This window comes from Furipterus horrens, unplaced genomic scaffold, assembly GCF_987537825.1.
Source record: "Furipterus horrens unplaced genomic scaffold, mFurHor1.1.pri manual_scaffold_2, whole genome shotgun sequence".
NCBI classification, from domain to species: domain Eukaryota; kingdom Metazoa; phylum Chordata; class Mammalia; order Chiroptera; family Furipteridae; genus Furipterus; species Furipterus horrens.
In genome coordinates this window covers 187,011,646-187,024,669 of record NW_028327172.1, presented here as the reverse complement: position 1 = coordinate 187,024,669, position 13,024 = coordinate 187,011,646, and the positions used below count along the sequence as shown (strand labels likewise).

The 13,024-nt window shown below is 38.7% G+C and overlaps 1 protein-coding gene across 1 annotated transcript in view; it reads left to right on the top strand.

Annotated features, from left to right (window-relative positions):
• The window catches only part of SPATA18 (spermatogenesis associated 18), an 84,281-nt gene that overhangs the window by 24,142 nt on the left and 47,115 nt on the right, over window positions 1-13,024 (top strand). Inside the window, exons 8-12 of the mRNA XM_090267390.1 lie at window positions 763-921; window positions 2,065-2,240; window positions 4,359-4,482; window positions 6,250-6,333; window positions 8,663-8,708. Of these exons, the coding sequence (XP_090123516.1) occupies window positions 763-921; window positions 2,065-2,240; window positions 4,359-4,482; window positions 6,250-6,333; window positions 8,663-8,708 (589 nt within the window). The remainder of the gene's footprint in view (window positions 1-762; window positions 922-2,064; window positions 2,241-4,358; window positions 4,483-6,249; window positions 6,334-8,662; window positions 8,709-13,024) is intronic.

Below are 13,024 nucleotides of genomic sequence, written 5' to 3'. Positions count from 1 at the left end.
ATCAATTTTGATAATTTTTTAAAAAATGCATACTGATATGACAGCTGTCACAATACAATCTAAATTGTTTTGAATGACGTTAAAGACAACTAAGCACTATTAGAGCCGTATGATGGAAAAAACCAAACAAACCTTTTGGCCAACCCAATATATATTATCTGGCTCTTTAAAGAAAAAAGTTCGCCAGTCTCTGATTTGAGAATCACTCACTGAGTTGGTTAAAGTTCTGTAAGCATAGAGGCCATGTCTTTCCTGTATAACTAAGTTTTCCCAGTGCTGACTATATAACAGAAATTTAATAAGTATTTGTTGAATTAATATATATTAGGAAACATGCCCAACACTTAATATATGTCTCTATATAACAAACACTAGATTGATAATTTTCTCTTATTGCTTGACCAGTTATATGGTGTTGCTGTGGGATCATAGCATAGGCTAGCATTTTTCAAGTATTTATGTAACCACAGGTGATTTATTTCCTTGAACTTCTATACTGTCCTGCACTTCATGTTACCAGAACAATGGTCCACTGTCTTTAAATTGCTGAATGTGGATAGTTGTATATGTATTTATGTACTTTTCAAAACTGAGATATACCTTTTCTCCCAGATTAAAAAGAGTTTTGACCAACTGTGTTTAGTTAACAGAAGACCCACATGATGTTGAATTTTTGATGGGTATTCTTTCTTCATTCCTTGCTTTGGACCTCTTTGCCCTGATCCTTTCATCAAATAAATTTGCTGCAATGTTTATGCGCAGGAGGCATTCCATGTAGCTAAAATGGCATTCAGACATTTCAAGATCCGTGTGAGGAAATCTTTGACACCAACTTACATGGGGCCGAATGACTTTGATGATGCCGTCTCGGATTATATAATTTGTCATCTTGATCTGTATGATTCCCAAAGCAGTGTCAACGTAAGTGTTGGGTCTCTTATTGGGGCTGGTTTGCTGAATGAATACTGATAACCCAGAAACTTATTTAGTGCTTTGTCTATGTAATGGAAGAGCAGAAAGGAGCAGCATCCAATTTACTTTGTAGAACCAGTCAATATTGGCTATTTCTTTCTCAGACATTACATGGGGAAAAATATTCTGAGCTTTATAGTTCTATTCTTTAGATCAATAATTTTCAACCATTGTGTTGTGGCACACTGGCCTGCTGCAAGAATTTTTAAAACATGCAATATCTGACTGTTTAGTCAGGGGCACCGATCACTTTTCCCTTAGACTGTCAAATAAGAAAAGAAAAAAGAAAAAAAAAAGAAAAGAGCCAACACAATAATAGCCATCTAGCGTGAATGAATCAAAATTATACTAATTTTTTTTTTATGTCAGGTAAAAAATATTTTTTGGTGTGCTGCAGAATTTTAGTAATTAGTTTATGTGTACCATGAGATGAAAAGGGTTGAAAATCACTGCTTTATATGGGCCCTTAAGATTGGAAGATAGAACATCATAGTGCCTAAGATTTGGGGAAACATAAATGTGGACTTGCATCTTGACTCTACCTCTTACTAGCTGTGTGACCTTACACATTTACTTAACCCCTCTGTGCTTTAGTTTTCTAATCTTTAAATGGGAACAGCAATAGTCACGACCCTATAGTGTTTTTGAGAGGATTAAATGAAAGAAATCAAATAATTTGCTTAGCACAAGACTGGGCACATACTACACTCTCAATAAAAGCAAGTTATAATTGTTATTATTATAGATTATGAACAAGTCAGAGTTCTGTGTTGGTGCATCATATAACTTGCCTAGAATTACAAAAAAAAAAAAAAAAAAAGACAAAGCTACTAAGGGTTTTTTCTTTAGTTTTTTTTTTTTTTTTTTTTTTTTTGAGACTCTCTTGGCCTTTAGTATGTCACTTGTACTCTGTCATCTCTCCTCCTTCCCCATTAATGAGGCTTCCTCCTTTGGGTGCATGTACTCCCTCTCTAGTTTAACTATATTCATCCCCATTTTCTTTTCCCACCTCCATCAGTAATAATGTCCTTAGGATCATCAGAGTTTCTGGTCACAAGTGGTAACAAGGTGATGCCCTCTTTTGTCTTTCAGGATGTAATCCGAGCCATGAATGTCAATCCCAAGATTTCATTCCCTCCGGCAGTTGATTTTTGCCTCCTTAGTAACTTCATCCAGGAGATATGTTGCCTTGCCTTTGCAATGCAGACTTTAGAGCCACCCCTAGATCTTGCATTTGGGGCCGATGGAGAAGTTTTTAATGATTCCAAGTAAGAGACATAGGAGCAAAAGCTAAGGGATATAAATAAGTGATCTTGTGTGGGAACAATTTAGGGAAAAGAACATGGGTAAGAAAATCAACAGACAGGACCTGATTTCCAGGCCCTGCCATGTCCTTTTCTGTTATTACAGGACACGGCCTTCTCCTGGGGAGAAGAAAGTATTTAACTGAGAACATTTTGATGAAATTTTATGAGATCTTATCATGTAGCTGGAGATTTTCTGGGAGAAGGCCAAGTAGTTAAGAACAGAGGCTCTGGTGTCAAGCTGCCTGGGATCCAGTCCTGGCTCCACCACTCATTAACTGTACCATTTGGGCATGTTACTTAATTTTTCCATTCCTTAGTTTTTTCTCTGTCAAATGGAGGAAATAATAATTCCTACTTCCTCATCTGTAGAAGGTTCATTGAGATCATTCAGATGAAGTACTCAGGGACACTGCCTGGCACATAGTGCACACTCAGGAAATGTCAGCTCCGGGTCTTCTTTCGAACTCTAGAGTTATTATGGGTAGGTGGCAGCCCCATGTCCCTACAAGCTTGGAGATGATAGAGACTGTGGACATCTCTTTGCTTGTGAAAATCACAGTGATGGTATTTCTGATTCCCTTATAGTCTCTCTTATTTCCTTGCCATTGCTTTGTTTCTAGTTTCTTTCAGATCACTGTTACCAGTGCACACACACACACAAGGAAGAGCTGAGTATTAGAACACAACATTGCAGTTGCATCTTTTTGGTTCTCTTACAGAACAGATCTGCATCCTCTTTTTAAAAATCCGTTTTCCTTTAGAAGATGCATGGTCCAAATAAAAAATATTCATCCGTTTCGGTTGGTGGCATCTGCACACTTTGCAGACCTCTGCCAGGCCTCCTGCTCGCATGCCTTTGATCAGAGGGAACGTATGACCTCTTGGGGCCCCCTGGGGACTGGACTTCTGGTTGGCTGTAGAGTGGAAACTGGAGTTCCTAGTAATGATTGGGTTTGCTTCTACCTCTAGGACTTCACAGCACAAGTCTAATCCTTTCTTTTCTTTTAAACTCTGGCAACCTTTCACACATTTAAAAGCAATTAATCAAATTCTCCTTCTTCTGGCCTCATGCCTTTAGGTTTTTTCCATATGAAGGAGCGGCAGGGAGTGGGGTGGGTGGTGGGGGTGGGTATTGAGACTTCTTGACAAATAGAACTGCTTCTGTGGCCTCTGCTCCATGCTCTTCCAAGCACTCCTTTTTAAGAAAATGTTCACACCGAAAGTAGTCCTCTGGTTTGAACTGACCAGTGTAGAGGGACTACCACCCTTCCATTCTTATTCTCTTTTAATTCAGCTAGTTTTTAAAGTGTTTTCCCCCTAGCCATATAATACTGTTCACTAATTTTGAGTTCAGCTGAAATCTGTTATTATATTTTTACTTGGGCTGTGATTAAGCCATTTATTATCACCATGTAATTAAATGCTTTTTAGATTCAATGGCAGGACCCCATAGGTAGCCACATTACATGTTGTCTTACTAGGTTCAGCTTATCTTTCCAGCCAGTTGAGCTATTTTTTGATACTGTCATCTGTTTTTTTTTTCTGATCCACTCCTCACCTTTAAATGATTTTTTAATATTCCATGTAAGTCATTGATGAATATGTTGACTTCTCACAGCACTGAGACAGAGCCCTTTGCACCTTTATTCATGTTCTCATTGACCCATTAACTACCTCGTTTTGGATATGATCATTGAACCAGTTTTCAACCCACCCACTTAAGTTAATCATCCACTCATATTTAGTCTTATTTTGTCCACAAAGATAGCATGAGAAATCTTATAGGAAGCCTAGGAGACTTCATATGGTCTCTAGCATTTCCCTGAATTTAACTTCTATAATCCAGAGAAGAACAAGATTAGTCTGACATGACTTGTTCTTAGTGAGTCTGTGCAGGTCCTCATTATCACTGGTTCCTATTTCAAGAGCCCACAACTATCTCTTCAATAACAGAATCAGGATCCGTATTTATCTAGATCTGAGCATAATCAAAGTGCAAATTTATACCGATGCTCCCCCCTAGTTATGCTACCTAATTGCTTACCCTCTCTTTCTACTTCTTTTGTGTCTTTAAAACAGGTACCGTCGCAGCTATGACTCCGATTTCAGTGCTCCCTTGGTCTTCTATCATGTGTGGCCTGCCCTCATGGAGAATGACACTGTCATTATGAAGGGAGAAGCTGTCACCAAGAGAGGGGCTTTTGTACGGTGGCCTTGCATAGTGACAATTCATCCCAAGTGTTTGATTCACAAGTTCGAGAACATTTATAAACCCAGAGATTATATAAAAAATTTCTTAAAGCATTGCTTGATAAGATTTCATACAAAGGAGAGGAAAGACCAGAACCTTTTCTCTGATTTGTCCACCATTCTTCATAATTTCCTGGCAGTAATTTCTATGCCTGTTGTTTTATCCGTAAGATGGAACTAATCCTATTTGCCTCCCCCATCTTAGAAGCGTTAAGCTATTATGGGGGCAAAACCCTTTGAGCTCACCTATGGGAGGTCCTCTGTAACCCTAAACATTTAAAAGTGATTAACTTTCAGGAAACAGTTTGTCAATTTTCTTTGTGACAATTCTCCGTTTTGGGAAATGATGAATGTGCCCAGTTTTTCTCTCCTTGGTATGACATGTAGAGAGGGGAGGGATGGAGGGAGAGAGGGCAGAGGAGGTGAGGAGAGAGAAGCCCATCAGATGGGAGGTTGCTTCCTGTGTACATTGGCTGCACAATGTTGTGAACATGTGAAATAATCGGGCAACCTTCAAAATAGAGTCTTAGATGTGCAAGTGTCTGAGCGTGTGTCTGTGTTGGGGTGGGGACTGGGTATTGGAACTGCTGGCCATGAGTGCTTGGACATTTTTTAGAGTGAACATTATGGAGTTTGTACCCTGCCCTTCCTAGAAAGAGTTTCTTTAAATCCTGAAGTGAAGCTCCTCAGCCCAGATCAAAGCCACCATCTGGCTGGTTCAGTTCCTGCATTCTTTGAGCTGGAGAATAGGGGATGTGCTTCATGCAGCTTCTCACCCATATGGGGAGAAGGAGAGTCATGTATTAAAAGAACTTAAGACAAGGGTTTTTGCAGCTTAAGAAGCCCATGATAGCTGATAGTATCTCAACAAAGTACTCTATACAATGTAAGTTGAACCTGTAAAAATTGGGTTGTGCTGATCTGACAACCACACATACTGTACAATGAATGAACTCATAACACGTGCTTCTTGCCCCTACAATAGTTACCCTCTGTTAAGAAACTCTTATTGTAGAATACCTGCACTACAATTTAGCAGAGAAGAAGAAACAGTCACTATTTTGTTCTACATCAAATAGCAATTGCCTTTTAATTTCCTTCACTCCCATTAAGCATATCACTACATTTACCCAAAGCTTAAACTCCTAATACCAAATAAGAATACCCTAAAAAAGGGTTGAATGAAAGAGGATTTTTAAGAAGACTTTTTACAGTACGAGTGAAATCTCATTGTAGTGAATATAGTTTTCTTCTTACTCATTAATTTAAAGACTTGGTGGGCAGCAATGGTGATTCACTCAGTCACTCAATTCATTTCATTCAACAATACATATTCTGTAGTTATTTATGACCCAGGGGCTGGGGGTTCAACAGTGAACAAAACAGACTCAAATCCCTGCCCACAGGGAGCTTACGTTCTCCAGCACTTGCAAACTCAATGTAATTTGTAATAACTTATTCATCAAAACAAAATACTAATACCAAGAGTTTGAATATCCCAGAGTTCATTATAATGAGATTTTATTTGAGAAATACCTCTAAGTTATTGTCACATATCGGGCAGCTATAGTACATAGCTATAGTACTTCATGTTGATGACCAGTAATGGGCAAGTGTAATCATACCAAAAAAACCTCTGTATCTGTGGGATATGCATATTGTTTTAAGCCATGTGAGCATTCCTGAGCTATTGCTTATTTTTCTTTCTCTCACTCCTTAGTGGAATTCGGTGCGATCCCTAAGCCGATGTCGAAGCAGGAGTTTAAGTCCCATCTACCCCCGTAGCCATTTGGGTTTAAGCACGGTACATATCTAATCATTTATACACAAAATCATCCTATGTTTGACCTTTTAGAATTCAACAGTAAAAGAGGTGATTATAAGTCTGTAGGTAGAAAGAGAACCTTTTATAATAACCCCAAACTGTTTTTTCTACTACCTTGGACTAAGGAATTGATCATCTAGAAAGAAGAAATAGAGATAGTCTTTTTTTCTGAATTAGTTGAAAGACTAATAGACTTTACTTATTTCATAGTTTTATTTTTATCTTTGAAAGAAAATGAGCTATAAGATGTCAGTTAACCTTCTGAATAGAAAATGGGACACCTTAGTCAACTGATCTCAGCATGGGTCCCTGGTTTCTCTGGAACTTACTGTATACTTTGGAGAATTGCTCAAACGGTCTGGATTTCAATACTGTATAAAGGGCATTGTAGGTATTAATTTTCCTCTCAACTTCAAAATAGGAACAATGAGATTAGTCTCTTTTCCTTTCAGTTCTTGGGAGGATTATTAATACTTCTGTCAAAGAAAAAAAATAGCAACAACACCTCTGAAAACTAAAAACATTGTTATGATTCACCACTGTTGATTTATTCAACAAATAACATTCAGTCAATGCCTTTTGAGTACAGGGCTGGACTGAGACATGTGGACACCAGCTAGGCTAACAATGTGCTATTCCTTCAAATAAAAAATGTTAAAATATTTGTTTCAACCTTGTTTGAGAGAGAGTGTGATGCAGAAGGAGAAACACATCTGGTAACAGTCCACTTCTCTGAAATTATCTCTAGCAATGAAGCTCTAGCCTCAAACTTCTAACCCCACCCCCACCCCAGCAAAACAAGAACGAAACCCCCCTGCAGTGATAAGACCCCCCTTTCTTATTGAGTTTAGTGAGCCTTATCAAACCTTCCTTCTGTATCTGATGGATGCTAATTTGGGGGTGGGGAGTGTGTGACACACAGGTAACTAAAACATGGTCTCTTCCCTGGACGGGTTTCATTACAAGAAGATCAATATGATTTAAACAAAGTAGTTGAATGTGGGATATGATTAAATTCATAAAAGAGCAGAAAGTGGTTGAGTTATCAGAAGAGGTAAGATGCCTCCTGGGTTTGGTGGTGAGGAAGGGATGCATGGGGAAGTGGATATTGGATCGGGCAGAATTTCAGTGAGCATGAAAATTGGGGAGAAAAATCCAGAGGAAGGAAATGGACTGAAGTTGGAAAGGCACATATCTGACACAGTTTTTTCACTTTTGGAGATTTTACTATAACTTAACTGTTCCTGTTCAGGAATAAGTATTTACAGTAGGTAAAAGCAAAAGGATAGCACATTTAGTAGACTAATCTATAAAAAGGAAATCTTGAGTTTCGTACTGGAAGCATCACAGTGCTCCTCAGTTGAAGAGGAAGTGGCACCTCAGAATAAAGATCAAAGTAGACACCTACTGTGCTGACATCCAAGGCAAATTTGACCTCCACCACTCTCTGGAAGGTGTTCATGGACATGACCCCTAAGCCCTGCTCCATGTTTGAGCCACTTCCTTTCTCCTTCCCGCCATGTATCCAGGGAGAACAAAGTAAACTTTAGAGGCGAATAAAATACACGCTCAAACTGCTGCCAAAACTCAGTCCCTTTCCACCACTGTCTCCTTACAGCCAGACTAATAAGCCTGCAAAATAAAATACAAATCTTTCTGGTTAGTCTGGTCTTAGTGTATCTGAGGTCTTGCCTCCAGAACAGCTCCATCTTTGTGAGTGTCCAGCTGAAGTGTTTGAAAGCTCAGAACAAGGGTGATGTCCGTGGTCAGTTATTTCAGAGCCGTACCAGGCGTGCAGGTACAGGTGGCCTGTGCTAGTGAAAGCAAAGGTGAGATTTGAAAAATGACTTTTTCTTCGGGCTGCCTAGGGACTCTCCTTAGTAGGGCAGTGTTTTACACACATGCGCTAACTCATATAAAGGATGTGCCAGATAGTATCGGACCACTTGAGCTTTAATTAGTTAATAATAATAATTTTTCTGGAAAGCTTTGAATTCAGTATGGCCACTGAGCGTCTAATGTCAAAGTATTTAGCAACCATTAAACAGCAATGACAAAAAGCAACAATAACTAGGTTGCTGAGCCCAGCTTTAAATTGATAATAGAATTTAAACTAAATCGAGTGCCCCATTTTCTTCAGGAAGTAAACAAGGGAACGCAGTGCTCAACCTTAGTGGGGGAAATCATTGTTCTAATGTGTCTCCGAGCAATTATTTAGCTGATGTTTTAGGGGGGAAAAAGTCGACCTTTTGACTTTCATTGAGCTCTATCTGCTGTGTAATTCCCATTCCACTTTCATATTTTCCAGCTCCCTCGAAGTCGGAGTCCTTCTCCAATAAGATGTACATTGCCAAGTAAGTGGCATGGTGTAGATGGAACAATTTTCTGTTTTATTATTTATTTTCTAAGAATGCTCCTTTCTGACACCATTCATTTCTGGGCAGTGGGTACCTGAGCGGGTCCCATGGGTAACATAGGAGGAGCCCCAATGGAGAGACTTTATTGATGTAAACCTAGATTGAGAACCCTGCTTTCATTTAGGTCCTGCCAAAAGAAGCCCTTAAGAAAGTGACCATAATAATGAGTCGCTATTCTTTCTTTTCTCCCTAGGGTTTTGAAACCCCCAGACGGGCTCCTTTGCCACAATAGCAGACCTGCAACAGCCAGCCTCCCAGCACCCCGTCTGCCTGCCAGGCCTGCCTCTCACATCATTTATGATAATGTGAAAGGGCAATTCTGTACCACTCCACACAGAGAGTTAAATGCTTTGGCTTAACGCATTTGTAACTTCAGATGTATTGCATTTTATTTTATTTTATAGGTACACATTCCATTAATTTGATAAAAGCTATTGCCTAGGCATTTAGGATCATATTCATTCAGAGCAGAGTCTACTCCCCAGGTTCAGGATTCTCATCCTGAAGTACTAAGCCCTTTGAGGGCAACTGTGTGAACAAAAATGGAAACCTTTGCTGTGCTGAGTCCAAAAGGCAAGAGGAGAAATTTTAGTGTACAAGTTGATCCTAAATATGATAATTGAGGGTATTAGCTTCAACTTGAAAACAATATTTGGTGTTTATAATTTGCTTTTATGGTTTGGAAGACGGCGCTAATCTTGGGTTGGGGAACTTGTAGCAATAATAGTGACTTCAGGTGAAATAGAGATGATGGTGATTTAAGAGACTCTAGATCATTGGCTTGCTTCTACTTTCCTACTTTGAGCACCCAGTGGGTTTAGCTAAGTACTGTATGTTAAAGCTGTTGAGCTGAGAGAATTTTCTTGCTTCATAAATGTGGAGCAGCGATTTGGATAGAAGTCAGCATTGAGATAAATGTTAATTACCTTGTGTTTATCTCTTGGGAATGTTTCATACAGCATTGATGTAACTGTTAGATATAAAAGCTCCCTGGGATTTGCCCTTTACCTACTCCACCTACTTGTTTATAAATTCAGGCCTCCTATGAACTCCGTCTGAATGAAAATGCCTAAACTCAAGACCTAGAACTAGGGACACCACTTACCGATTTTAAATTGAGCATATATTCCTTAATTTCTTCACTGTGAAGTACTGTTATAAGTTCAAAATAATAATGGAATGTAGCTTTCTCAAGATAAGTAGTAGTTTATTTAGCTTTAAAAAAACCACCCCAAAAACATCAAAGTCAGCCTTAAACATAAGTCTTACAAACGCCTGCTTTCACCATGTGCCTTTTAGAGAGAAACTGAATGGCCACAGTTCAGTTTGCATGAGCTCTGCACCAGAGCCGGCACCTGAGGCTTTTCAGGTGGAAAAAACCCCCAAATTTCTCTAAAACATCTTGTCCCTAGAGACAAGGGAGAGACCGCCTCAGTTCCTCCCCTTGGGTCTAATGGTCACTAAGTTATTCTAAAACGTGAGGTTAATTTCCCCCCTCTGTGTATTTATGTAGTTATTACTTTGAGGCAAGGCAGTGTGCTAGAGGGGGGACTTGGTGCCCATGTAACTCCACTTCCAATTTGGTCATTAGCTTGCTTTGTGGCCTTGAGTAAATTACTGCACTTCTCTGAGCCTTTGTTCATTGTAGAGAGGGAAGGTTGGAGGAGATAAGTGTCTCTCAACCCTCCCAGAGTCGGTACACCCTTTTAAAACAAATACTTTATTCTGGCTTTTCTGAAATGAAATTCACAATTAATATGACCTGTATGACATATATACTTTTAAACAATGAACATAATACCCTAACTGAAATATAAAGCAGAGAAAATGAAAGTCACTTTTAAATAAAATACAATGTATTTTAATAAAAAACTTGGGTATAATCATCCTAGAAGATAAAATTAAGTCATCAGATGCTTTCACCTGTGTGTAGAGTCACAAGTGACAAATGTGTGATCAGCGTGAGTTGTACTGGCAACATCACACACAGTGTTGTCATTGGGTGCAAGTTTAGGAAATGGTGGGCAACTCTTGGTAAAGTTTTGAACAAAAATCTTACAGTTGTGCCTTGATTCACCCAGCAAATGCATTCCTGAAATAGTCGATGTATATTGAAACCATGCTGCAACTACTTTGCTCTGAATGTTAAAAGGTCATTTCTAAAATCTCACTAAGTAAAGAGGATGCTTACATATGAATTTTTTTTTTTTTTTTTTTTTTTTGGAGCTGAATGTGGAAATGCATCCCTTATTTGGAAGAAGGTCCCCTGTATTCAGTTTATTCGCTCTGTACCCTGTCTGGCAAGTTGCTATTTTTTAAGTCTCTGATTTGAACTGTAACGACCACAGGGAATGGTGAGTTGTTTACAATAATTTTTGGAAAGAATCCACAAAACCAAAGGAGGCAGACCTGTATTCATTTTATCTAGGTATAGATTTTAACCTTAGTGACTTTGAAAAATTAAAAGCTCTTACTTCATAATCTGGGGCAATAATAGCTTCTGTATTATTGGTTTAATATCGAATAATAAAATTGAGAAAAAGAATGCTTCTGTATCTGTAGGTTCTTTGTAATAAAATGCTTTCCTTCCAGATTCCCAAGTTGAGCAGTGTGTCCATTCTGCGAGGCCTGAAGCAGAGCCAGGAATTCACTCAGTAAATACTGACTGCACCCCTGTCTGTGTTGACACTGTCATTGCTACAGTTCCACGTTGTGGCTTACTTGGTAGCTTTAGTTCATGCATTCACAATTCATTGTCATCATATGCAAGATACCCTCTCTGAGTAGTACTGTGCCATTTTCATGGGGCTTTCACTGAATTATTTCAGTTGCATTCCCAAACAAATCCAGATGTCTCCAGTGTTATAGGTAAGGAACCTGTTCATACATCATGCAGTCTTCTTCCAAGGCCTTTTATTTCAGAATAATATTCTATCCTGTTTTCTTTTGTTCCTCTATGGCCTATATCTTCAGTTCTTTTGTTTACTGGTTGGTTGGTTGGTTCATTAATTCATTCATTCACTCAGGAATATTCATTTACTGAGTAGCCTCCTGTGGGTCAGATATAGCACATACTCTAGGGATATAGTTGTGGAGAGGGTTCTAGCTCCCAGAGAATTTAATGTCATGTGCCATTGCATTCCTTGGTGACTTCCTTGTCATAGACAGCAGGTACGACGAAAGAAAGAAAATATGAGTCATACAGCAAATTTAAAACAGAAAATGTCATGTATCAATTGAAGAATTTAAATACATACAATTCCAGCACTTGTCATTACCACAGCTGTACTTCACTGCTATATTCCTAAGTAACAGGACAATTTGCAGACCATTAGAATTAACTTTTAGGCCCCACAAATCCTTCATGAGGTAAGTCACTGCCAATAGCATTCTATAAAGTTAAGGTTGAATGAAAGATTTCTTAGTAGTATGATTTTAAATAGCATCGTATTTATAATTAAGGGTAAAGTTAAATGGAGCTTTTAAGAAACTAGCATTAAAACTACCTTAGGTCATTGAAGTGTGAGCCCAGGAACCACAGGGTGACATTTGGTACATGCCATTTACATAGTAATGCAGTGAAGTTTGTTCACCGTGGTACAGTGAGTCAACAGGGACGTCGAAAATGAAGCAGGAACTAATTATTTTTAATTTAAAGATGGGACAACTTTACACTTTGAAAAACTACCTACTGGGTGTCAGCGTGAATATTATACTTTCCACAGTATCACTGGCAATTATTTCACAATGGGGCAGCTAACTCCATTTTCTATTGGGTGAGAAACAAAAGAATATAATAAATGGCTATGTTATAGCTTCATTTCAATATAGTTTAAGGCATAATTTAAAAAAATTTTACACAGATTTTTAAAAAAAGATTTTATTTATTTTTTAGAGAGGGGGATGGGAGGGAGAAAGAGAGGGAGAGAAACATCAATATGTGGTTGCCTCTTGTGCCCCCAACTGTGGACTTGGCCTTCAACTCAGGCATGTGCCCTGACAAGGAATCGAACCAGTGACCCTTTGGTTTGCAGGTCGACACTCAATCCACTGAGCCACACCAACCAGGGCAGGCATAATTTTAGTGATACAACCAAAATAATATATTGAAAAGTGATGTGAAATATGTTTTAGGAACAGTTTTCAGTCATTGGACAATTATCTTGAGGGCCATTGATGAACGGGACCCTTTTGCAATTGATTTCTGCTGTTGGGATGCTGGGGATGGGACATTACATTTTTCTCTCCTGTCT